The following is a 26880-nucleotide window of genomic DNA, read 5'->3' as shown; positions in this document are numbered from 1 at the left end:
ACAAAACCGGCTTAAGGTGGTAATACACCCCTTGATAAATTTAGATTATATGTGCATTTTTCTCAAAAAATAATAACAAACTGGTAACAAAAGTTATGTATATTATAGGGGCAAGGAATCCAGTTACTACACTGGAATTTCAGTGACTCAAGACAAGCTGTACATTATTTATGATAAGAAAAAGGTACCACTAGTATGTACCTCATTTCTTAACATATATAATGAACCATTTGTCTTGAATAACTGAAATTTCAGTGAAGTAATTGAATTCCTTGCCCCTATAATATACATAACTTTTGTTACCAGTGTGTAGTTATTTTTGTGATAATGCAAAATTTGTCACAAAAGTTATTAGGGGTGTAGTACCACCTTAAATTAGAGCAAGGGTAAGCGTTATTTTTCATATTTTTTAGAGTGACGATATTAAACAGTAAGAATAGGCCTGCAACACGTTCGACAGCTACTCAGCTAGATATCATGTTGTACACGTTGTTGTGAAGGCACATTTGTATAATCGAAGTTTAAGAAGTCATTGACTAGTCAAATTTATGTCAAATTTGTTGTGATGGATTGCATACAAATTTGGTACTCAATCGGAAAGCAAGAAGCACTTCCTGCTTATTTCCCAAATGCAAGGAGCCTCAAAGTTTTAGATGTTTCATTTCAGGTTTGTGCATCAAATGGAAAAGTCTTCCACCTTTAGGATAAAACCCAATTCATAAGGCATGCTGCAGAAACAAACGTGGTAGGTAAATCAGCAGATTGCATTGTATACGGATAACAAAATTAGGCGGGCTAAAACATAAATTCAAAATGCGGTAACATAAACCCTCAAATAATTTATTATAATATCAGTGCAGGGCAAGGTTGATTTGAAAATGTCACGTTTTAGGGAAATAATACGAGATTAATTTTGATATTCAGGGATTTCATATTGGTTACAAAAAATGTTGTCGTCATTCTGGATTTCTCAAAAATAACCTTAATGTGGTAAAATTGCTCTCAAAAACAAAAACTTGTCGGTTTGATTACAAATGCTATGCTATTTGTTACTTAATAAGAACTTAAAATATATCTATGTATCCAAAATTGTATAAAAAAAAATCCCGTGTAAAAATTGCACCTAATTAAATACAGTTGACGATCATCAGATGACCATTCTAAACCGTTCAAACAGTATTATATTGTCAATTACACAAGAAGGTTGGTCAAGTCGGGGAACTAATCATGGAGCCACAATCACTACAAAGTTAATGAAGTAGACTGCTTAACATCAAACAAATAGTAAGGTCAATTGTCTCAAAAAAGACCACTTCATCAACAATTCCTTATTTGTTTTTTCTTCAGATACACAATACAATCTTGCTCTCTAAATTGAGAGATTAGGTAATTTCCTGGTTCATTTCTGATTATTTTCGAATCCTATATAGATAGAGTGTATTTGAAGGTCATTGGTATTGTCTGAATTGATGCACGTGCTTGCAAATACCCATGACAATTTATGAACACTGCAAAATGCTATTCCTCCATAATATTGTATTCATTTCTATCCGTGATTTATGATGTTATTTGTATTTGTTTTTATGCATTATCATGATTAGATTAGTGCTCTTGCGTTCGTTTGCAATTTTCATAAGCAAGATTGTTGAAAATTCTATAATATTTTTTATTGCTTGCTATATCGTAAAGTAATGACATATCAACAGTACGGTCTACTAACTTGATGTTTCAACCATGTTGTGAAGGTTGGATAACGTCATTTATATTTCACTGAATGAATGAAAGCAATATTCTTTCCAAACGAATACAAACGTTCAATTTGTTTTATATAATCAATATATCAATTTCTTTTCTTCCACTTAATTTGATTAATCACCAGGAAAACAAAACATTTTAATAATGACGTGTTTTGGGGCTCGAGCAAACAGACATATGAAAATATTGAGAGAGAAAAAATCAGGACTCACCGGGGATTGAACCCCGGTTGCTGGATTACCGGTCCAGAGTCTTACTACTGTATTACCTGAGTTCACAGTCGGTACTCGGGCAATCTCAACTTAAGTTCCCATGCTAACTCTCTCATTGTGTCTCAGCGGCCAATTATATATTAAATAATGAAGAAGGTGGCGGCCTATTATGCTTCATTCTAGCAGGGCGTAAGACAATGCGAGGCACAAATTAATATATGTGAGGATTGGAAATAAACGATGCAAGCCCGAGAAATTATAATTTAAATGACGTGATTGAGGCTCTACCAAACTGACATATGAAAATATTGAGAGAGAAAAAATCAGGACCCAGCGGGGATTGAACCCCGGTCGCTGGATTACCGGTCCAGAGCCTTACTACTGTTTTACCTGAGTTCACAGTCTTTTTCATTGTGTCTCAGCGGCCAATTATATATTTATTTTTAGAAACAACAAAAACCACCTATAATTGATGAGTCGAGGTGGTCAACGAGCGCGCTACGTGCTTGCGTTTGTCAGCGTTGCCATGGTAGCTGTGAGTAAATGCAATGGAAATTTAACCATTGCACTCGCGCCGAGTGTAATGGCCTTCTTGCACCTGAAGCTATTTCAATAGTAATTGGCCAATCAAGTGACAAGAATCTTTGTATGAGTTATATGGAAGTAACCAATTTCAGCTTTTTGCAACTGAAGTTAAAAATAGCAAAATAATCAATAGTAATTGGTTAATCAAATGACAAGAATTTGTCATGAGTTTTTTTTTGCAGCGGAAGCTGGAAATAGCAAAAATAATCAACAATAATTGGAAAATCAAAAGACAAGAATCTTTGAATGAATTATAAAAAGTAATTGAAGCCTTTAGTTCTTACATGACAAGCTTACCCGGGAAATTTACAAGCTTCACTTCTCGCGTACTATTTAAATGCGCCGCCAGTGAATCTCGTGAAAGTCTCAAAAGGTGTAGGCATATCCTAAAGGTGAAGTAAATGTCTATAATATTCTCATTAGGTAGATTTACACAAAGTAAGAAAACAGAAGTGCAGTGAAGACATAGCCCGTCTACATTGAATCCTTAAGGGGTTGTGCAATACCCGGGTACAATTTCCAAACGGCTCGCTAAAAATCACATGCCCCCCTTCTCGGCCCGCCAAAAATCGCTTGCACCCCCCTCTCGGCCCGCCAAAAAATCTTTGCCTCCCCTCTTGCACATGCCAACATTTTGGGATCCCAATTTGCAAATTTTAAATGGTCTATATACATGTTTCGAGCACAGCGAGCAGGAAAATTTGCATATTTAAGCGATTCCGAGCGTTTTAGAGCGTTTTATTTAAAAGGCGCCCTAAGAATGTGTGCCAAAATCGCTTGCCCCCCCTCTCGGCTTGCCAAAAATGTCTTGCCCCCTCCCCAAATTTTACCCTCCTCCAGGGCTCATAATTATTGCACAGTCCCTAATTTTCTTATCAAATCGGGGTTTGTCCTAACACTTGTAGAGTAAAATGTAAAAATCTGATTATTGATGCATGGTATTTTAGGCTTTCCAATGGATAAACTGTACAAGCAAACCACAGCAGCTGATAGGTGTATCCCATCATGCTCTGCGCTACCATAGTAGAACTGCACATGCCCATACAAAGTGTACACAAAATCCCTCGCTTCAACTTTCAATTACTCGCTTAGATCAGGGGAATTAAGACTTTTGTTTGGAAAATATATGATCTCTAAAATATTGTGAAACTATCCATAGCTCTCAATATTTAAGCCGCTCTTACTTATGTTTTGTATGTATTTGCTATGGAGCAAGCAGATAGAGTGCAATGCATGATGGGATACTCCCTTCAGCTGCTGTGCAAGCAAACACTTGTAGATCACTTATGTTATTTTTTTTAATGAAATATTGTTAATGTAGCCTCATTTGTAACAACACTGTCAATCGCTCGTATACAAAGTCACAACTTACTAAAAATTGTGATCAAACTCATCTTGTTTGTTAGATTGAATCACCAACATACACTGCGACAAAAACATTTGGTCTTCACCTGGGTGGATGACGTAGGGTCGTCCAAAGTCAGCCATTTCTCTATAGAACAATCATCCCTCAACCCAAGTGGGTGGTGTTAGAGTGAAACTTTTACATAGTTGGGATTAGCTTTCCGAGCCAGATGACCTTGGACGACCTTAGGCCATTCAACAACTGAAGATCAAAGATTTTTGTCGCAGTGTTGGTGATTCCATCTAACAAAAAGATGACTGTTTTTTTTACTTTAGTGGCATTTAGAATATAAACAACGGATACCATTTAGATACGTTGGCTGAGACTGACGCGAGACATTACGTAAGCAGCTATCTCTATTGACTGTCAAAAATTTGTAAGATTTGCTCGTGTGCAAGTTAATGTACCCAATAAATGTATTTAAAACTTACTTTTTTCCTAGTGAATTTTGTACCTGAATTTCATTGACGTTTGTGGCAGTATCACATGTACATCCATAATAGTTAATACCCGCAATTGTGTGAAACAGAAGTTCTTGATATTTTTCCTAGCATTTTTAATGTACAAAGGAAACGTCGCAAAAGATATCTTTTTGAAAAAGTCGCAATTCTAGTCGCGTGTAATTCATTATTAGTGACGCATAAAATGATCCATATTGCTATTCCCGTTGCGTGCTTCACATGACAAAATCCTCACATTTACTCATCAATTTATGAGTAGGAGGAAAGTATGAGCACGTGCAATTCACTCTGTCTGAAGCAGATCAGCTAAGTTATAATGGTCAGAACACTGGTTTTATGTAAAAAATAATTACAAAATCTCATATCACATTATTGTAATTAGGGTTATTTGAACACAACAATGAACATCTCTCTTTTTATAATATTAGTACTCGAAAACGGACAAAAATATACATATCAATGTAGTGACTTTTATTTATATGGAATATTTGATAGATTTATATATCTAACGAGCAAATTTATGGCCTGAATTCATTCGCCCATCACTGGTCCCATCCGCACGAAACTGATGTTGTGACTATCAAATTAGGCAGATAAAAGGCGCTTAAAATCGATTTTGATATAAAATTGGATCGATTGAGCTCATATTTATTGGTCGAGCTATGAGTTTTAAAATATTTTAAACTCATAGCGAGACCAATAAATATTGGGCGTAAAGCATCCAATTTTATCATTATTATGTTTTGGATCCAATATTTTCACACACTTGGATTCATCAAAACATAATAATATATTCTGCCATTGATGTATAGGAATGTCAGGGATTTTGAATAATGAGATGGACGACTGAAATCACGCGAAGATTCAAGCGTGTGTATCCTATGTTTAGCCAATAACCAGGGACAATAGACGCCATATTGCAGGAGTTCATAGGGGAAACGTTAAAGGTTTAGTAGGTTAGGTTACCCAGGCAGTCTCATATAAATTTATAATTCACGAGTTGTAATACCGGTAGGTAAAAACATTGATTTGTTAAAATATTCCCGATTGCCAATCATTAAATATAAGTACTTTACAAACTATTCTTTGGTAAATCTATTCAATATGGCGGTAATTTTTCAGAAATCACAGTGATACATCTTGCTGATTTTAGCTAGAACGATTTATGTTCAAATGTGCTCTTGGACTAGCCACAGACCAACAATTACAAAATGGTGGGTTTGTGTATCCTGGGTTGAACGGTGGCATGACCCGGGGTAACGACATTGCCCTTATGAACTCTCACTCACCTGGGAATGCGTGAAATTGGATTTGTCTATACTTGATTTGATTTGATTTGATTTGATTTTATTCGGTACTCAGAAATTACAATGTTTACATATAAATAGACAATCAACAATAACATAAGATGTACACATTTCCAAAAACAACACATTAAGATGATAAAACATTATAAAAACATTATAAAACAGCAGAGTACCAAGGATAGCCCAAAAAGCTTTTCAAAAGAAAAGCTTATTTCCATTGGGGTCCTTAAACATATGAGGGGAGGGGGAAAGCAAAGAACACTGATGACAAAAAATATGAAACACCAACACAAAATATTGCACATGAAGTGAGACCAGCTCACATTAATTAGCTTGACCAGCAAGGTGTTTTTTGACTAACATCAAGTTCGGTAGTGACGTAGGTACGTATTTGGGGTTTTGCCTGCAAACCGGAAAAAAGGCGTCACTACTGAACTGGAGGTAAACCAAAGAATAAGTATTTCTTTATTTCAAGGGGCAGCATTACATACGCAATTTGTTGGAAGGCATTTTATGCTCCTGTTATATGTATAGAAAGCTATGTCCAGTGCCTTATGGGGAAATCTTTGTTTGTCTGTTTGTAAAGTAATGTACGTAGGGAAAGTACGAAAAAACTCGCTCGAATAAAGGCAGCTTTCCTCTTTACTGATATGTAATACCAACTGCCTGTTTAATTTAGTTTGTCTTGTAAGATCTTATGTAAGTTTGTCTTGTAAGATCTTATGTAAGTAACGAAAATGCTTGAGTGTGCCCAATAAATTATGTTAAGAACAACATGCCACGAACTGCCCACAATATGATTTTATTGCCTACTAACAGCTATGAGAGAAAAAGTAAGTCATTTATACCGTTTGACAGTCATGAGTCATGTGAGAGTAACTTCTGATTTTAAGAATGACATTCCATGAGCTGACAAACATTTGATTTTATTCCCGCTTGACAGTCATGAGGCACATGAGAATAATTCCGAAGTTTCAGAATAAATAACATTCAATGGACTGAAAAAAGAAGAAGTTTCTATGACCATTTGGCAGTCATGAGTCATGTGAGAATAATTTTGTATTTTAAGAACAACATTCATTGACAAAAAAGTTCTTATTACCCGTTTGACAGTCATGACTCATGTAAGAGTAACTTCTGTACAGGTACCTAAATGAACTCACTTGAAAATTAATGAATATGTATCGCGTGTGAAATGTGATTTGTTATCACGGAAAGGTAAAATGTCCCTCGTCATAAGGCTTTAATTCCGCATATTTGTTAATTCAGAAGGTAAATTGAATTTCTGAAATGAATTTTCATAGAGATAACCGATCAATTCTGTGAGATGTATAAAATGACGCACTTCACCGACACATACCATGATACTACTAAGTTTCTCGGTTTTGATGGAATAATTTCAGTGTTGCTATCCACACATTCTATTACGAAATGAGACACCCTAAAAGGGAGATACAAAGGAAATGATACCCGAACAGTAACAGCGTCCCAAATGAATTGTCTCGGAAAGCTTAGTAATTCATTTAATTCTCATTCTTCTACTGTAAATTGTAATGTAATTGCCGGCAAACATGGAAAGCGAGATTTGTCTCAACGACGTGACTATCTAAAGATTTCAATCTCCGACTTATGTCATACTTTTGTCAGGTTTGATTTATTTTCTTTAATCTTGTTTTAGTAATTTGTCCTTGATATGTAATTTTGTTAATTTTTCAGTGGGTATGTGCGTTTCTTATTGAATGAATTACCTAAATTTAGAGAAGAAAATTAGTATAACGATGAAGTTGTCAACGCTTCACTATTTTGCTCACCTGGAACGTTTCTCTAGGTCGACTAGCGTCTTCAGCAGATGACGATGCTGTGATACTTACTATCTTGTCTACAAACGGGGTAGTCATATCTGATGATGTCACATGATTGACAGAATAGCGTCATATGATGTTATGATATTGCACTTCCCCGGGCATCAGTAGAGTATCCCAAAATATATGATCTATTACCAATCATTTGTCGCAATTTGATCTTGGTTTCTGAATCCTTTGTATAATCGTTTCGGGAAAGATATCTGTTTCCGTTCAAGGATATTTACAAAAAAGAAAGTTCATCTCAGAACCAAGACCCGGTGTCTGCCAACAAAGGTTTATCACCTTACCGTACAGAAAAGTATTTCAAACATTTTTAGGTCTTTTTGTATAGCCTCAATAAGAAAGGTCAAACTTTTCAAATGATGGACGGCTTTTCCTCCCAGCTACATACACATTAAGTACATATCATTAGATTTATAAAGTTTACTTCAAGTACTGTTAAATATCAAAAATATCAATTTTTAATGATATGCCATAAAATTTTTATGAAATCGCGAATTGAAAAAACAAATCAAAATTATTTGATATCAGAAGGCCATTTCTTGTATTCAGAATGCAATTTAGTGTGTCTGATGTGCTCTCATGTTGCTATCCGATTCCTTAAGAGTGGTCTTAACCCTGGAATTATGGAAACTTTTGTGCCTTCTAAATGGTTGGTCTAAAGTATATAAAAGTATACATATTTAGAATGGAAATGACTTGATGAATCCATCTGTGAGGTGAGGTCAAATGTGGGCCAAAATGGTCAATTGTAGAGCAAATAAAAACAAAACGGTGTTTTGACCCAAATTTTTTCGGTCACCGTAACAATTATTAATTTGTAAAAACTATTTGTAAAATACCCAGGACCCGTATTTTTATATTTTTTTAATATATCGGTGTAGGTTTTTGTTCTTCAAATAATAGGGGTACTTCAATGTGGGAGTCAGTGTGGACTGCTAAATCTGGCCAAAATGTAATGTATGCAGAAAAAAGGTCTAATGACAGGCACATTGACGAGTGCCGATATATGCAAGTGCCCCCGGTCAAGCGTTGTTGGAACAGTTAGCGGATCCTTTTGTCTAAAGGTCCCACTTTAGGTCGGCAAATCAATTCGGCATCCTATGACGTGATTCTGTAAATCATATGACGACATTAGAAAGTACTATCACAGCATACCATCTGCTGAAGACGCAAGTCGACCTAGCGAAAACATTCAAGGTAAGCCAAATGACAGTATATTGTTGAGGTTAAACTGTTAAACATTGAAATGTACCACTATATCCACTTGATGTAGTTAAGGCGTGATAGTAAAAGAAATAAAAGCACGTCTCTATCGTACTTATTCAATCTATTTCTCTTAAGATTTTACAATAAATTTGATATGAAAGGATGATTTTAAAGAATGTTTTAAAGTTTAAATAGTTTAAAGCAGTGTTGTTGATAGCTACTAGGTACGTCGAGTGCGTTTTGAAAGCTAAAAACCGTTGCAGAGTATCATCCCTGGATTCTACTTAACGAAGGGCTCAGATTAAAGGTGTTTGAAATGATATGATTGATGGAGGATTGATGAGAACTAGGAGCGGTATAAAGTTGACAAATGTAGACAAATTAATTAGGTTAGAATTTGGTTCAATGTGATATAGCCTATAGGTTACAGGTATTTAATATATGTTTTTTGTGTGTGTTTTTTCACCTTTTTAATTTCTATTAACTTTGTGTTTGCACCTTGCACTGAGGTCTGTACTAAAATAATCTAATTCCCCAAGTTTTTAGTTAAATTGCACGAACGAGTTTGATTATAAGCAAAACGGTGTTTCACAACGGCTCATAGAAAAGTATGCATGGTAACTACCTTGGGTGATCAGGACATCACTTTATCGTTCATAGCATCTAATCACAACAGAACGCATTTCAGGCCTAACATTTCCCTAGGATAATGGGAAATATATGAGCTTTCTACTGATGCCAAAATATTTATTTTGATAAAGTGGGGTAGATGAGGCTGGCGATTAGGGTGCACCCTTAAACTACATTTTCATTTTTTTTACAATTATATTTCCGCCTGCCTTCTATTGTTCTCTCTTTTTCAAACTTTCATTGCGAGAAGCATGATTTTCTATTATACAACTCGCATAAATCTGACGTCTTGACAAACTAGAAATATGTTGCATCTTTAATTACAAATTAATTTACATCAAAGATGAATTTTGACACGTATACGGTATATTAATAAATAAATACATACTTTCTTGCGCCATTAAAATTTGATATTACAACAATAACATGGCAAAATTACAGACACGTTAGATATTCCTTGATGGCAATTCCAATATAAAGCATTCCACAATCAATGATTTGCCGCTGAATTTCAAGCCGTATAATATGAATAATTTGTTTTGCATCGACAAGGCGCAAAGATATTTGTTAAGATTGATTAACCAATCCATTGGATGGGAGGGCTTACATAACCCTTTTGTACGGAGCCGATTATAGTTTAAAACGCAAACTTTTGTAAAAAATCACATAAATTAACTTTCTACATGATTAATGTTATTTATAAATGCTGTGAAAAGAACTTACAGAAGTGTGAACAAGCTTCGTATACCTTTAGTGGGCATCACAATGAGCTTGAGCAATCGCATTTTGTTGAGAAATTGGAGAATTACTACCGATCCTAGGAAGACACCCATTTTTTATATTTACCACTAGGGCAGGCATTGGGGAATGGTCTGCCCTTTGAGGGGATATTTGCAAGGACACGCAGGTTGCCTGGATAAGTAATTGCATTAGATGCGAGACTGGTGTTACTTAAGGATATTGTTGATATTTGATATAACAAGTCAAGGTGTGAGACAACTTCACAGATTTGACACATACATTTAACAGAACAAGTGTTAGATTTGATATCTGTATCATTATTTAAAATTCTGCTGAATTAATCAGATTGCATCTCAACTTGTAGACGCCAATCAAGTAATGGTCGATTGCCACAAGAAACAAGAACATGTAAAGAATAGCACCTTCAATTTGCTGGTCTTTTCCCCAGCTGTCTCGTTATTTGAGACTGAAGAGATAAAACCGTCTTTTATGAGGCATGTTAGAGTAAAGTTTTACTTTAAGAATAACATTCATTACATGAACTGAACAAAAGTTCTTATGAATCATTTGACAGTCATATGTCACGAGAGAGTAACTTCTGTACATGGGCTTAAATGAACTTACTTGATAATGAATATGTATCACGTGTGAAATACGATTCGTTATCACGGAAATGTGAAATGTCCTTCGTCAGAATGCTTTAATTCTGCATACCTTTAAATTCAGAAGGCAAATGTCAAATTGAAATAGAATAATATTATTTCCGAAATGAATTTTCATGGGTTTAACGCAAAACTAATTAATTTTATGAGATGTATAAATTGACGCACCTCATCTACTAGGTTTCTCGGTTTGGGGGAATAATTCCAATGTTGCATTCTATTTCTACACACCCTATCGCAATTATACCTTGTTCGAAATGAGACACCCTAAAAGGAATATAAAAAGGAAACGATACTTGGACAGTTATAGTATTCCGAGCGAACTGTCTCGGGAAGTTCAGGTATTCGTTTAAGTCTCATTCTTCTGCTGTAAGTGTGATGTAATTGCCCCAAAACGAGATTCGTCTCAAAGATATAAAAGTGACTATAGATTGCAATCTCCGACTTAAGGTTAGCAACTATTTTAAACTTTGGCGATTTGGTAGTTCATGGCATCTTGCGAATGGTAGTGCACTTTGACGAAAATTGCACTGATCATTTTATAGCAAGTGTGTAGAGGAATTCAAATATCACAGATATACTTTTGTAGGTCCTGTGGTTCTTGAGTTATGTTGTAAAGAGGACTGAAACAACAACACTTTTGTAAAACGTGAATAACTGATTAACAACAACAAATCAAGCAAGTTTTCAAAATATATGATTTGTAGAATGAACTTTTGCAAAAAAATTAAAGTGTTATTTTTCAATAATATATTGATTTAGACAACAAAAGATCGTGTCGCCTTAATTCATGTTTTGCCACGATTGGTTCCTTTTCTTTTATTTTGTTTTAGTAATTTGACCCTGATATTGAATATAGTTAATTTTCAGGTACATGTATTTGCGTGTCTTATTGAATGCGTTGCTTGAATTTGAAAAAAGAAAATTCGTAGTTTAACGATGAAGTTGTAGTTTAAAATTTAGTTGTAGTTTAAAATTTGCGACGATATTGGAAAGATCTATGCGCCTGAAGGCATGGATACTGGATTTAGGTAATAGAACCCATAAAAGCAGCTGGCTCTCCATCGTACTTACTTGATCTAATTCTCTTTAAATTTTAATGCAATTCAGTAAATATTTACAATTGTAAAATGGATGACATAATCAGAATGCTTAAAAGTTTCAGTAGTTTAAAGCTATGCGGGGAGCACCTGTGTGTACGTCGAGCGCTTTAAAAAAAAAGTTTGATTGTTTTTCTGCATGTTATGAAAAAGAAAGATTTACAACAATGACAGCTAGTTCTAAGAACCTTAACACAATATCATCTCTGAATTTCAAGGGCTCAAACAGGTGCTTTTACAAAAAGGGTTGAAAACTTTGAATGTCTTTAATGAATCATCAGCAGTGTGGTATGATTGATTGAGGATTGATAAGAACTAGGATATGTCTCAAGTTGCTAAATAGACCAATGAACTAGGTTAGGGCATGGTTCAATATATTATAGGTTATAAATATTAACCTAATTTGGACGGTTTTATTCGCTTTTTGATGTTTTGGTGTGTTTCTTTCTCATTTTTCCATTGTTCCCCTTAACGGCATTTTCGTCTTTTTTTCTTTCTTTCTTTCTTTCTTTCTTTCTTTCTTTCTTTCTTTCTTTTTTTCTTTCTTTCTTTCTTTCTTTCTTTTTTTCTTTCTTTTTTTCTTTCTTTCTTTCTTTCTTTCTTTCTTTCTTTCTTTCTTTCTTTCTTTCTTTCTTTCTTTCTTTCTTTCTTTCTTTCTTTCTTTCTTTCTACTATTGGGCAACGCAAAAGACTGACTTCGTGTCAAACTTAAAAGACTTTGCACCTTTAATAGGTATTACAAATGTATTCACCTCAAAATTTTGATACGTATATATCAATAAATACATAAATATATCTTTTTGTCCTATTAAATTTCGATAATACAGCAATAACATGGTTAAATTACAGACGCCTTAGATATTCCTTGATGACAATTCTAATATAAATCATTCCAAAATCAATGATTTGCCACTGATTTTCAATCCTTATAATCTGGATAATTTGTTTTGCATCGACAAGCCGCAAATATTTTTTTTTTGTGCGCGGGGAGATAGATTAAAAATTCCATTGCATGAGGTGCTACAGTAATAATTACTCCGTCGATTATAGTTCAAAAGCGCAAAGGTTTAACGAAAATCTCAAAATTTTACTTTCTACATGATCAATTTTATTGGACTTACAGAAATGCGAACAAGCTTGTAAAGCTTTAGTGGGAATCAAAACAACTCATTTTGTTGACAAATATGAGAATGGAAACCGACAAAAAGGAAGACACCCATGGCTTTTATATTTACCGTTAAGGCAACCATTGGGGAATTGAATCGTCTGCATTTGTGGGGATAAGGGAATGCACGGTTGCCTGTTTTAATACACATATAAGTAATTGTATTAGATGTGCGACCGATATTACTTAAGGATATTGTTGATATTTGATATAACAAGTCAAGGTGTGAGACAACTTCACAGATTTAACACATACATTTAACAGTACAAGTGTTAGATTTGATATCTGTATTTTGAAATCTGATTAATTTATTAGATTGAATATCATTTGCAGACGTCTGTCAAGTAAAGGTCGATTGCCGTAAGTAATAGTTGATTATTAAAGCAACAAGAATCCGTAAAGAATAGCAACTTCAATTTGCTGGTCTTTGTCATAGCTGTCTCATTATTTGATACTAAAATATTAGTAAATTATAATACTGATGATGTAGATATACAATTACTATTAGAAACTATGGGACGGGGGAATTTTATTCGGGGGGTTTATTCTTTTTATTTTCTAAGCTATACCTTTATTACAGGGTGGGGAAATGTTTTTGTTTTTACTCATCATTGAGGAAAAAATCGTCTCACTAGTGGGCGAAGTATTTTCGTTTGTTCAAAAACTCCAATGCCCCGTTGGAAATCAAATGGTGCGCCCCTAACATATGTTGATTTGAACGAGGAATACTGCCTCGTACTGTCGTACAGTACAGTACAGTACAGTACAGTACAGTACAGTACAGTACGAGCCCTGTTAGAAGTCAAATATGAGTGATATCTATACTCTTATGCTTGACATACTGCAGTTACTGTCCGTTTTCCTATACACAATACACAGTGCTCTTACCATTGACGCGTGACCTCTACAAATAGCCTACGTTAAAAGTATGGGGATTTGCCTAGTTAACGTCGCTGTGTGAAAATAACCGGCCAATATTAAAAGTACTCTTCTAAAGTTCTAGAAAATATAGTTTTGTAACATGTCCTAAATTTTAGCTAATTTAGATGTTTGGAAATATGCGTACTTTGGTGTTTTAGTGTATGTTATAGGTAATAGTACATTGCCTAGTTAACGTCGCTGTGTGAAAAATAACCGGCCAATATTAAAAGTACTCTTCTAAAAGTCTAGAAAATATAGTTTGGTAACATGTCCTAAATATTTAGATAATTTAGATGTTTGGATATATGCGTACTTTGGTGTTTTAGGAAGGATATGTAAACGACAGATAACACCAAAAATATGAAGAAATTATTTCCAAACCGTGTTAAGTCTGCAAACCACCATGCTTCTCATTTTCAAGAACGCTGGTTAACAATAAGCACGTATTGTCTCATTTCGTATACAAAGATCACACAGAATTGTTCTCTAGCGCTCGCTTTATAATCGTACACCCAACTGAAACTGTAATCCCAGCGCATTGCTCCATTGTACGTGTAAAGCAGAAACTTATGTTGTGTGTATTTAACCAGAGAAGATATGATTTAATCAGTTGAGCTGTTTTCAATGAGTGTTATCTTGGTTTAATAGCTTTTAATGAGGTTTAAGTCCTGCAAAGGTCGAGGTGAATTCTACTGTAGACATGACTGCATCATGATAAAAGGTCATATCTTAACCAGTTAAGATAAACTAATAAACAAACGACCATAGCTCCCGGGCATAGCTCTAACTAGTTTGACGTAAGCTGAGATATTTTTCTGTGGATCATATGATTTTGTTTATTGTACAATCCTAAAAGCTCTATCAAAATAATTGAATTGATGTTTTTCATATTTAATAGTATTCTTAGTAATCCAAATTTAATTTCCTTTAAAAAAAGATTTTTTTAAATTTTCTATTAATGTTTGTCACAATTTGGCAGTGAATGAACCAATATAAGACAAGCGACATCACATGTGTACCTACTTCCTCGTCAAAATTGGCATTCACATCACGTCTGTTTACACATATATATTCTATATTCAACTTATTTGTTTTTGACAATGGACAGTAATGAACTTCTTTACTTTTATTACTCAGGAGATTTTAAGCACTACCGAGTCGGATACTAAGTCCTGCAGTTAAAACAAGACTTACCCCAATAGCCCGTACATTATTATGAAACTTTTTGTTTTTCTTTTTGTCGCATCCCACGATCCTGAGAGAGTGTCTGGCTGCAAATCAAAACCTGTTCTATTAGTGACGTCTTTTGTTTCATTGAATAGATTCAGTTTATTCAGTCAATATAGATAATGGAACAAGCAAAAAACCATGACATTTTTTACATCATAACATGTTCAGTCAGTATTACGTGAGAGTATCTTTCTATATTATATGATGATATGTGATGCTACTCTCCAGAGGACAGGACAACCAGTATCGCATTTAATAATCTTGTATATCAACGTTTGTCAGGTGCTTAAAATGAGTTGTTGCAAACACTGACATCTCCAAAAAATTGTTTGTTAACAATGAAGTAACACTCAATTCGCTGAAAGTACTGATGTAACAGGACTAATTACAATAGCAATATGTGAAAAACCATTTCCCTGCACTAGATGTAAGCTGTAACTCTGCATCGCACCATTGATTATCAAAAAATTGACATAGACATGGATCGTAATTCTATGGGAATTCACAGTATGCAGAGTCCATGTACGTTTCACTCGCACCTAAACGATTAGTGTCTTCGAAAAGGGCGGTATTGTGTTCAAGCTGTGGTTGCACATACTCACAAATTCTATGGTTGCACATGCTCAGACATTCACCTATTCCTATGGTAATCAATCCTGTTACACCACTACTTCTACTGCGAATACGACCAAGGTCATCTATATTGCGTAATGTACTGCGCTAGAAAAGTATCTGAACACTTGAATAAAAATCCTAATTTTAAAACTAAACCATATTTGGGTGAATTTATTTCATTTGTATTAGATGCATTATCTAATCATGCACATTATGACACCCCATCGAATCCATTGTGACCTCAAGAAGTAAAGTTACAAGTATTGGATTAGACGAAAGTCCAATTTAAAAAGTAACAAACTAGCCAATACAAGACGAAAATATTCCAACAGGTGCAACAAAGAGACAACATAGTTTCTTCAATCAAGTTTTTATTTCATTTTTTCTTCTCTGTACTTCTCACAACTTCAAGATTATTTTTCAGTCCTTTTTTTTCACTTTTCTTTTGTTTTAGATTTAAATTTAAAAAAGTCGCGCATAAATTAGCCATCCACCACTCTCAAACCAGAAGTCTAGTTTAAATAGGCAAGTTTGTCAATAATAATTTTAAAACTGGGCCTTCGTCTACTCAAATGCTTTCGGAAGTTTTTACGACTTCGGTGACGTCATCAAGTGTGATGTCTCCTGATCAGGTTGGTCTCTAGCGTTTCCAAGAAAACATATCAGCTAACAACATCAGCTGACGACGAGGAAGTAGTGTTGAAGTTTAATATAATTACTTTCAAAACAATAATGCTTTTCATCATGCGCTGAGCTAAATTGGGAATAACAAATTTTAATAGACGATTATTGATTATAATAATCCGTCTTTTTGATAGGTAATATCGGTGATACATCAAAAAATAAATCTACCAAGAATATCTGTTTTCATGTTTCTATTGATATAATAGTGTGCCTTGTAATAGCGTATGTCCTAGTTGTTAAACAATGTATAAATTCAATTGTGATACAATTTACTTCGGATCTAGTTTAAGTGAATTATTTATGTGATTATCTAATCTCATGAGAAATAATCAAACGATTTGAAAAGCGTTACGAATAAGATTGCGTTTGAGTTAATCTTACTCAGCAACACTACCCTCACACATTATTGTCAACTACAAAAACTTCTATACTTTCGAAATAAAGCCTTTGAGAGGCCATACTCGCCCATTGCACGGTTCCGCCATATGTGAGGAGAGCCTACATCTGGCCGCATACATGAATTGGAATTGAACAAGTCATAGCATTGTGTAAAGTTACGTTATTCTTCCTTTCATGTCTATTGCCAGTTCGAGGCTCTCCTTGCATATGGTGGAACCGTGCAATGGGCGAATATGACCTTTCAAAGGCTTTATTTCAAAAGTATGTTTGTAGATGAAGGTTATGATAATTCAAATGTCAAAAAATGTGAGGGTAGTGTGGTCCAATATGATTAACTTAAATGAAATTGTAATGCTTTTCAAATCGATTGAATATTTGTCACGAGATTAGATAACCCAAAATATAATTCACTTAAACTAGATCCGAGGTAAAATTGTATCACAATTGAATTTATATATTGTTTAACAACTAGGACATAGGCTAACACGACACACTATTATATCAATAATAGAAACATGAAAACAAATATTCCTGGTAGATTTATTTATATGAAACAAATTGTCACGCCAAACAAGATTGCATTATTAAATTAAACTCTTTACGTAAAACGTGACAGGTTTGAGTAATTTTGAACAGTTTACACCAACCCATTGTAGTTGTGGTAATTTAATAACAGTCATCATTGATTGAAGTCGAGGCTGTTCATATCGTGAAATAGGTTATAATGTTTTTGTAAGGGGCAGATGTTGAAGGTGTTACTTTATCAGGAACAATCCGATTACAGCAGTAGAAGACACGAGAAAAACATGCTCACAATGCACATAGCAGTGCAAATTACAGTAACAATAACACCAATACGCTCAGAAAACCCGTGATCATTTCCCAGAATCACTCATCAATAGCTAAATTAGTGTTTCAAATTTCGTATTATGTTCATTACAAAATGACAATAGCTCTTATTCACAGCTGATTACAATAAACGCCAACAATCATTATTATTTGAATGATCATTTTGCTTTTCCTAAAACAGATTCTAAACTAAACCACGAAACAATAACCTGAGTTTTTTAATTTAAAAATCTAAATTTAAGTATATCCTTTTCACAAAAAGTTAATTGCTAAATCGCCTGACAATGGTGAGGTTTACAGAAGTAGCTTTACCTATCTTCATCAAAGTACAAGTATAATTATAACACGCCTAAAAATCTAAATATGTTTCAAAAATCTCTTTCATATTTGTTTACAATTTTAGTACCAGCATTAATAGTATTAGTAGAGTGGTTCTTCAGTTAACCCTGTTATTAGAGTTGCCTGAATTAAAGTCCCAATTAGTGATCCCAGCGAAAAATTAAAATTGTTTATAAATTGCTTAAAAGTGAAGAATAAGTCATTCAAATTGTCATTTGGTATTTTTGAAATTACAAATTTGGCAAAAAACGAAGAAAACGGCAGTATTGACGAAGTTGAAGCCCCATTCAAATACATGTAGCTGAAAATGTCTTATTTTGTCTTAAATACACGGCTTTCGGCAAAACCACTAGCAGGCTTATGTTAGCATATCTATGACAATGACAAAGATACCACAGTCTGAATTTTGATGATTAAATGGATGAGCAAATCACTGAATGGGCCTTTAAACGACTTTTCTATTACGATGAACCCCATTGTCACGTGCGAAGCAATAACTCGTGATGCATGAAATACTCCATTAATTTGTTGCGCTACAGGTTCATGTCGCAGACTCCTCTCATATACATATCTTTTTGAGAACGATGGATGAGTTAGATATCGTACATAATGTATAAGAATTAGCTGTCATCCTCAAAGGTGTTATAGAAATATGTTTTGAATTATTTCGTAATATACACCCAACAAATTCCAGTAACCTTGATTGATACGGTTTTCCTATTTTGTAAATCACACTCACCCATCTTGCTCTTAATAGTTTTAATGCAATGTTACTAACACGCTATTCCATCTACCATTATGAAATGCAAGAATAATTGATGAAATGGAAAACAGTGCTTTTATCAGCATTTACAGGAATTGAAATTTACCCTATGTAGCTAACTGATCACATAGCAGATATGAAGTGATACCTGACACATTGCATTGGAATAATAGCTCATCATTGCTCATCATTCGTATGATCTTAATGGACATGTATAATTGTCTTTACATAAGTGATAATAACAGCCACATACAAGCCGCGCATTAATCGACACTAAATTATCTATTTAATGATCACATTATTGTATTTCTAACATAACCGAGGTATATGATTCAAATGTAGATTAAGATATTATCATTGCTTTTAAATGTCATCTCACGTTTTAATTACACAAAAGTTTTATCAACTTAATGTATAAAGACAAATTTGTCATAACTAAGTTTTGAGTGGTTTATATTCTTAGCCGAATTTGTAAAGAAAAAAATGTTATTCCTCTTAAGGTTTTAAAGATAACAAATACAATGTTATTGTTGTGCAACGTTTCATCCTGCGGATGTAAATACACATCTTTGTAACACATTTAGTGTTGCTGTGACAGCGAAACAAATTTTAGGCGATAAATGATCAAAATTTCACGGTGTAAGCATTTACTTCAGTTCAACTTATTTAAGCTGACAGTATAGCCCGCAATTATTTAGCTTGACAGGTATCATCTAACTTAATTTTTTGTACAGCTTACACAAGCTCTGTTATATTGGTGAAGTGATTTATAGCGCGCTTACGCACAGGTGTAATATCTCACAAGTTGTAGCACACTTTACATTTAATGGACGTTTTCAAACACGTTTTTTTACTAACCTAGAGGCTATGTTAGTTACGTGTTACCTATACTTTTAGGTTCCAGTTAAGTTACATTACAATGTCATTAGTCCATACTACATTGCCATCATTCGAAGAAAAAAATCAGCGTAATGAAAATGGTACTTAATTGATAATATACAATGCGCCCAGACACATTTGTATACGCTTTTTATGGCATTATTCGAGTTGAAAGTACTTTTAGGTTATATAAACTAGTTATGAATGATAAAGCGAGATACCGGTACTCTTTAAGTCACATAAGTGATGATTATTAATGACCACTGTTCAGTGCACACCTTTCTAACAGAATTAGTGTATATTTAGTCAGGGATGCTGAGGACTGAACCGGGTCCATTGAATAAAGGGATATTATATATCGCAGACAATATATATTTTTTGGCAGAAATGCGCTTGAAGCGCTCGAGGAGGATAAATCACCAACAAAAGGCATGCTTTGGTAAAAGTAAGTCAATCTCGTGTCCTCTGTATGTTCTTGGATCCTATTTGGATAGACCCGAGCCCGGGGTGCAATTAACCCATTTACCCTATTCAGAAGACCTTTTAGTTATATATGAGTAAGCGCTAGTGATTGATTACGTAACATTCAGAGAGTCCTCGATTCTAAATCATCGCTAACAGCTTAAGATTTAACTATAAATTAATTAATTATATAAAGATAATTAATACGTTTCTAAAGCTAAATAAAATTTAATACTATCAGTTACATAGGAAAAGGCGAGGCTCCCCTTAAGATACGAACTTACATCAGACGAAAGACTTTGACCCAGTATCCCAGACAAAAGATTTTATACGTCTGACCCAAGTTAGACTACCATTCTGCAGTAATGTCACCATACGCAATACCAATCAATAACTACATATTTTACACTAATCCCACTTGAACTATTGATCGATAGATTTGCTCTTCATACGTGAAATTGTCTCGTATGAGTATTCGCCGTCGCAGTGATGTAATAATCGGATTAACTACCATAGCAATAGGGTAAAACAATTTTTGAATAGATCGCTCTTCACTAGTACGTTCACGCGGTACCTCTTGAACCATATCAAGCTGATCACTCGCACCTGTAAGATTAGTATATTTGAAAGGAGCGGTATTGTATTCAACCTATGATTGTAGACATAAACAGGTGATGAGTAGGCTACAATCTGCTTGCAGTGCAGCGCGATACATTCAAAAATGGTTTTACCCTATTGCTATGGTAGTTAATCGGATTATTACGTCACTTCGACAGTGAATTCGCCGTAGAAGTAGTGATGTACCGGGGTTAATTACCATAGCGATAGGTCGAATCAATTTTTGAATGTATTGCCCCGTACTAGACATGCTAGACGTACGTTGTGACTCTGCATCGTACCATCGGTTATCAAAGAATATGCATAAAATCCTGAATCGTAATTCTATGGAAATTTCACATTATGCAGAGTCCGTGTACGTTTCACTCGCACCTGTACGATTAGTGTCTTTGTAAAGTGCGGTATTGTATTCAATCTATGATTGCACACATACACAACATGACATGCGATGAGTGCAGCTACTTATAGTGTAGGGCAATACATTCAAAAATTGTTCCTATCGCTATGGTAATTAATCCTGTCACATCACTACTTCTACGGCGAATTGGGATAGCAATGACATTTTCTTAAAATATAAGATTTTGATCACTCATGCTTAAAGAAAGGGATCAAACTCATTGCGCCTGTCTGATCTAAAGTCTTCCGAATCTATAGGGGAACTTCGCCTAAAGTCAAATGTAAAACTACCGTCTGCTTTGTCGTCCTTTCATTTCGTCAAGACCATAGTTTAATGAAGCGTAAACGGACAAATTTAATAATGTCCAGAAATTTTAAACTGGATGAGTGTTCGGAAGCCTCAAACTAAATGCAAAATTTAAATTATAATAAGCAATTCATTTCAAAATTTTGCAGAGCAGCAAAGTTGGTTATAAACGGCCTCCATCAAGCAGGGTGAATAGTGTAATATGAGTGATATGCGCAATACCCTTTAAAAAGCTATGATCATTTTGTAACCCAACAGGTTGCGTAGAATTTTTATGAGACGCGATCCAAGGAAGATGCTCATTTTACTCTTACTTCAATTTACATCATGATTCTTGAATATAGGTTGATCTAAATCTACACCTCTTGAAAACAATTCAAGTATGCTGGAAGGCTTTTTGGCATTAATTTATACATCAAGTTTTATTTTTGAATGAACAGGTTCGTAATTAATGTGAACATGCAGGAGTTCTCACAAAACCGGCGCATGTGAAAAATTACCGGTCTTTATGAAGAACATCATTGCACTCTTGTCGTATTTAAGCATCAATATATAATATTTTAGTTCAAATTTGATTGAGAAACTGATCTTGCACTAACCAACTATTTATAGAGCGCAATGCAATGGATGGGACTGTTTTATTGGGCTTACAAGTTTGAATGTACTATTGATAAAAGTACAAACTTTTTTTATTTAGAAGATTTTGTTTTTATCTATATTTTGAATGCATTTAAAATATCTTGACATTGATTTATATTTTGATTTCAACAAACCTTGGTTTGTTAGTTTCATACACTTCAAAATGATATGCTATATTACAGATGAATTTGTCATGCCTGTTTTATAAAAGACACGCGCGGTTCTTTTATAAAGCTTTTATCATCCAGGAATTAATTTCAACCTTTTCAATAATATAAATGTAAAAGTAGCCTTAACACATATCATTGATTGAATGAGTATCCGGAACATTGTATCAATTACTAACACGACTGGTAGCCACTAATTTCTTGAAGTAAGACAATGACGCAACATTACATATTTGTTTTTGTGTTTTTGCACAAAAAAAAAAAGCTTTACGGGAAATAATTAAGTTGACTTGGTATTTTGCACGATGCTTCATTGGTCTTCCAAATTAAATACGAGACCATTAGGCGACGAAAAAAAGAAAACCCTGTTCTACGGGCCCAACCGACCCAGATTTTGACAAATTGGGGAAATTTTTTCCTGTACAAATGAATGCCGAACCAAATTTCGGAAATTTCAGGAACAATTTTTTAAAATTTTCTCAAATTGCAAATTATTTACAGATTTTGGTGATTTTTTGGGTCATTTCCAAAACAAACAAAAAAGGCCGACGGACCGACCCGACTTGAAAGGTCCGTAGAACAGGGTTTCTTTTTCCCGTCGCCTTAAAGAGCCTTAAAGAGTTGGCTATTTTAAAACCCTAAATGTGTTATAGAAACAACATTTTTACTTTTGCTCATTTTTTTTATCAAATCGATCGCGCAAATTATATGTATAAAAATTGTTTTGTTTTTTGCGTAAAAAAGGTAAATGTAAGATATTCTAGCCTCCAGTATTAAGACTTCTCACAAGATGATTACGCGAAAATTGTTGGCAAAAGACAAACGATGAGAAGAAATGAATGTAACGTGTGGATTGCCACAATGAAGTTTGATTAATACACAGAATGTTCAAATCCATCTCAATATTTCTGAAAAAATGCCCCTCCCAATGTTATGAATGAATATAAAATGTTGATAATCAATCTTACCTTGAATCTCTGGACTGTTGGCATATTCTGGATACAACATTTCTGCAAGTAAGGCGGCTGCTTTTGCTTCGTCAGCTTCATTTGCTGTTACTGTTGCTACTACAAGGCACAGAATCATCGCCAACGAACATACCAACACTCTCTGGTTGTTATTCATGGTTAAATTTAAGCTTTAGTTAATGAGTCGTCAAAAATCTGAAGAAAAAAAATAAGCAAAAGAAATGATGTACAGAGATATGTATTATTGAAGAACTCTATATGAAAGCGTCTGATGGTTAACAAATCCGGTCATAGCATTCACTATAGCTGCGCCAAATTCAAGCACACGAGTTTTAGTCACAAATGAATACAGAGGTATGCGTGGCGAACGGAGAAGCGGCGACTGAGTGATAAGATCAGAATGGTTACAAATATAGATATTGCGATCTAATGAGCATCACAAGTACGTCGGTCTTAAGTACTATGAAGTGGAATAGAGAAGACCCAGAAAAAATGTTACTGTAGTGTGCATTGAGCAGAGAGCAGTCACTGAAAAGAAGGAGCATATAGAACTCATCTCGCGCCAACAAAAAAGGGCGGGAAGTTGCGTGAAACTCGATCTGGTATGTTCTAATACGTAACAGACGGTGGGCGTTTAAGATATCGATAATATAATAAGGATCTTATGATTGGTTAAAAGGTCGATTTGGGATTATTTGATTGATTGATTAATGTGCTGCGTCACTGAAGTTTTAATATGCATTTACATTACAGTAAAAACATTGCGTAATTTGTTGTTTAACTTTTTGATTTTCCTTTTTTGTATCAACATATTGAATCAATAGACTTAAAATTTTACCCTACGTTTAAATTTCACTGCAATGCATTTATCTGTAATCATTCATTTTAAGGTCATCATTTTATTTAAATTACTAATGTGATACGTCAGAACACCATAAAACTCATGAAAATTAAGAATTTTGCATTTATGACACAATATACACTCTTAAACATATTTTACTCAACTTGAATAAAAAGGTCACAACTCAACACATTGAGTGAATTTTTTTTGCAGTGTAGCTATAATTGAAGACCGAATTAAAAAGACTAGTTTGCGTATGACGTCCTGTCAACCAGACCAAAAATGCCGTACTGCGCAGGTCAGCAACCAATCACGTCGCGCCTTTGCCCTGACATCAGACGCAAACTAGTCTTTTTAATTCGGTCTTCAATTATAGCATACGTACGCGATCAGTCGACGCTGTTGACAGTATATTTGCAATGATCAATTATCCTGTTTGTGAGTGTTGATTGTTTGGTGGAGCAGTTGGAGGGAATATTTTGTACAGATAATCATTGATTGTCACTTGAAATAAGCGACTTCAGCAAAATAACAAAATTAAAGTTCTAAATAAAGTTCATGAAAATAAGCAGGTCATAAAGTTCCTATACCGTCGACATATTGACACTATAGCAATTCTTTGACTCTATAACACTTTTGTCAATGAATAAGATATAATATGTTATCAATTTTAAATATAGTATAGCCATAAGCTCTACAAGGCCATTGATAGAACGCTCTATCAACTGAGATTTTGGTTTTTATTCATTATTCTACTTTTGCATTAAAGCTGTATTTGTATAAACCACCAATGACCTTACACAATGTCATACTTAATATTGTAATTAAATATCTTAAATTCTTCGACATGACATAACCCCTAGATTAAATGTCATTTTTGGTATTTTTGGGGCCCCTACAGGTGGGGAATTGGCCCGGGGAATTGGGTATTGCCGTGACACGATTCTCCGTTTTCTGGAAACTCATATAAAATGGCTTTTATCGACTTTGGGCTCCCTCCACTCAGTACAGATTTAACACAAGCTTTTGGCAAATACCAGAAGTCTAGGTATGAATTAATTTGCTTGATTTTATCGGCTTTATAACGGGGTTAATTAAAGAGAAGATCTATGTATTTATCAGTCTACATGTTTAAAGAGCGGGAGAAGTCAACTTGTCTCTTGGAAATTATTACAAGTTTCCCTAGAAATTACGAACGCGTACTAAATGTTTCTTTGCGATGACATATTAAACTGGTTAACGTATAATTTGATCACTGAAGCAGGCACTTCAGTGTATCTCAAGTAGTTATTATAGGGGACATATGTGATTTATATTACCCTACGTCAAACCCATATAGGTCTTAACTTATTTCGTGTATAAGCATTCTTTACTAAAATTACTAAAATGCACCATACTAAAAGTATCATATCATATTCCGGTTTATTTACAATACCAAAATCATTTGACATGTTACATACATAATAAGAACTTTATTATGGCGGAGTCGGCCAAAAGGCTAGATGTGGTCGACTCCTTGCTAAAAGCTATAAATTTCAACAACAACAACTACTACTACAACAAATACTATTAATACCCGATGCATCACCTAATATACATATAATGAGTCTTTATATTATTGCACACGCAAAAAAATCTTTACACTTGGAAAAGACCTAAATATTTTAAAACTGGACAAGAATAAGGTAACGATTGTAGTAGATGCAATATCCTATTAGGCACATTTTGACACCTCTGTGGATCTTCTGCGACCTCTACCAGCAAAATTAGAAGCATTTGAATGGGCAAAGGTCGCATTTCAAAGTGTCAAACTGACCTATACAAAGAGAATTGATTCCATTTGTAGAACAAGATATAACACATTTTCTTCAGTCAATCTTTAATGAATGACGCAGTAAGTTTTGTTTCAATTTGTCCTTGTTTGATTCTGGTTCTACTGGTTGAAAAGAATCCAGCACAATTATCCCAGCCCTTTGTCAGCCATGAGCACTCTTTAAGATGTCCTATACAATACCCCAAATGACATCTGAACTCGCCTCTCTATGCCCACTTGATCCAGGAAGTTGTTGGTGATGGTTGCTCTGTGTGGTGTGGCGTCCATTAGACGGACAAAAACATCTTCTTATTGCAGTAGCATTCATAAATGGTTCCAAAAAAGTATTTGATTCTCCGGATGAGCAAATTACTGAATATGCCTTTAAATTGAACTGTTGTTTGTACATTTCTCCTCTTTCATTTGTCCTCCATGAACTCGAGATATATTCATTAACTTTATTGAACGTCTCAAAACTGTCTATACCTGTCGTTTTCATTAACATCAAATCTAAAGCTGTTTCACTATTTCTTCACTGGAGTATATTTAATATTCTATATAATTTATTAAAAAAAAGGAAAACATGCTCCTTGTAAAGTCAAATAAAAATATTAGAAATGAATTGACTAATTGCATCGCTAAGGCATTGTATGCCTTTGTTACAACCCTGTTGTCTCTTTTGCAAGGTTATTGTACAGTATTAACTCCAGATTTTGCAAATTAGTCATTTTTGAAAGGAGCCCGTTCTTTGCGAAGTTCAATTTTGCATTGTGACATATTATATATATTTACCGATGATTCCTATAATTTCCAGAATAAGTATGTTTAATCAAGATAAAAGTACAATTTCAAGTCAAGCAATAGTGACTAAGAGGAGAAAGCAAACAAGATGG

The 26880-nt window shown here is 34.3% G+C and overlaps 1 protein-coding gene across 2 annotated transcripts in view; it reads right to left on the bottom strand.

Annotated features, from left to right (window-relative positions):
* The window catches only part of LOC140151384 (uncharacterized), a 47440-nt gene extending 23554 nt beyond the window's left edge, over positions 1 to 23886 (bottom strand). Inside the window, exon 1 of one of the 2 annotated variants that reach the window (XM_072173703.1) lies at positions 23334 to 23886. In XM_072173703.1, coding sequence (XP_072029804.1) covers positions 23334 to 23490 — 157 coding nt within the window. In that variant the 5' untranslated portion in view covers positions 23491 to 23886. The remainder of the gene's footprint in view (positions 1 to 23333) is intronic. The other variant, XM_072173704.1, reaches the window with a different exon arrangement.
* Positions 23887 to 26880: the final 2994 nt, after the last annotated feature.

This window comes from Amphiura filiformis, chromosome 4, assembly GCF_039555335.1.
Source record: "Amphiura filiformis chromosome 4, Afil_fr2py, whole genome shotgun sequence".
In the NCBI taxonomy this organism is placed as follows: domain Eukaryota; kingdom Metazoa; phylum Echinodermata; class Ophiuroidea; order Amphilepidida; family Amphiuridae; genus Amphiura; species Amphiura filiformis.
This window is presented reverse-complemented; position numbering and strand designations above follow the sequence as displayed.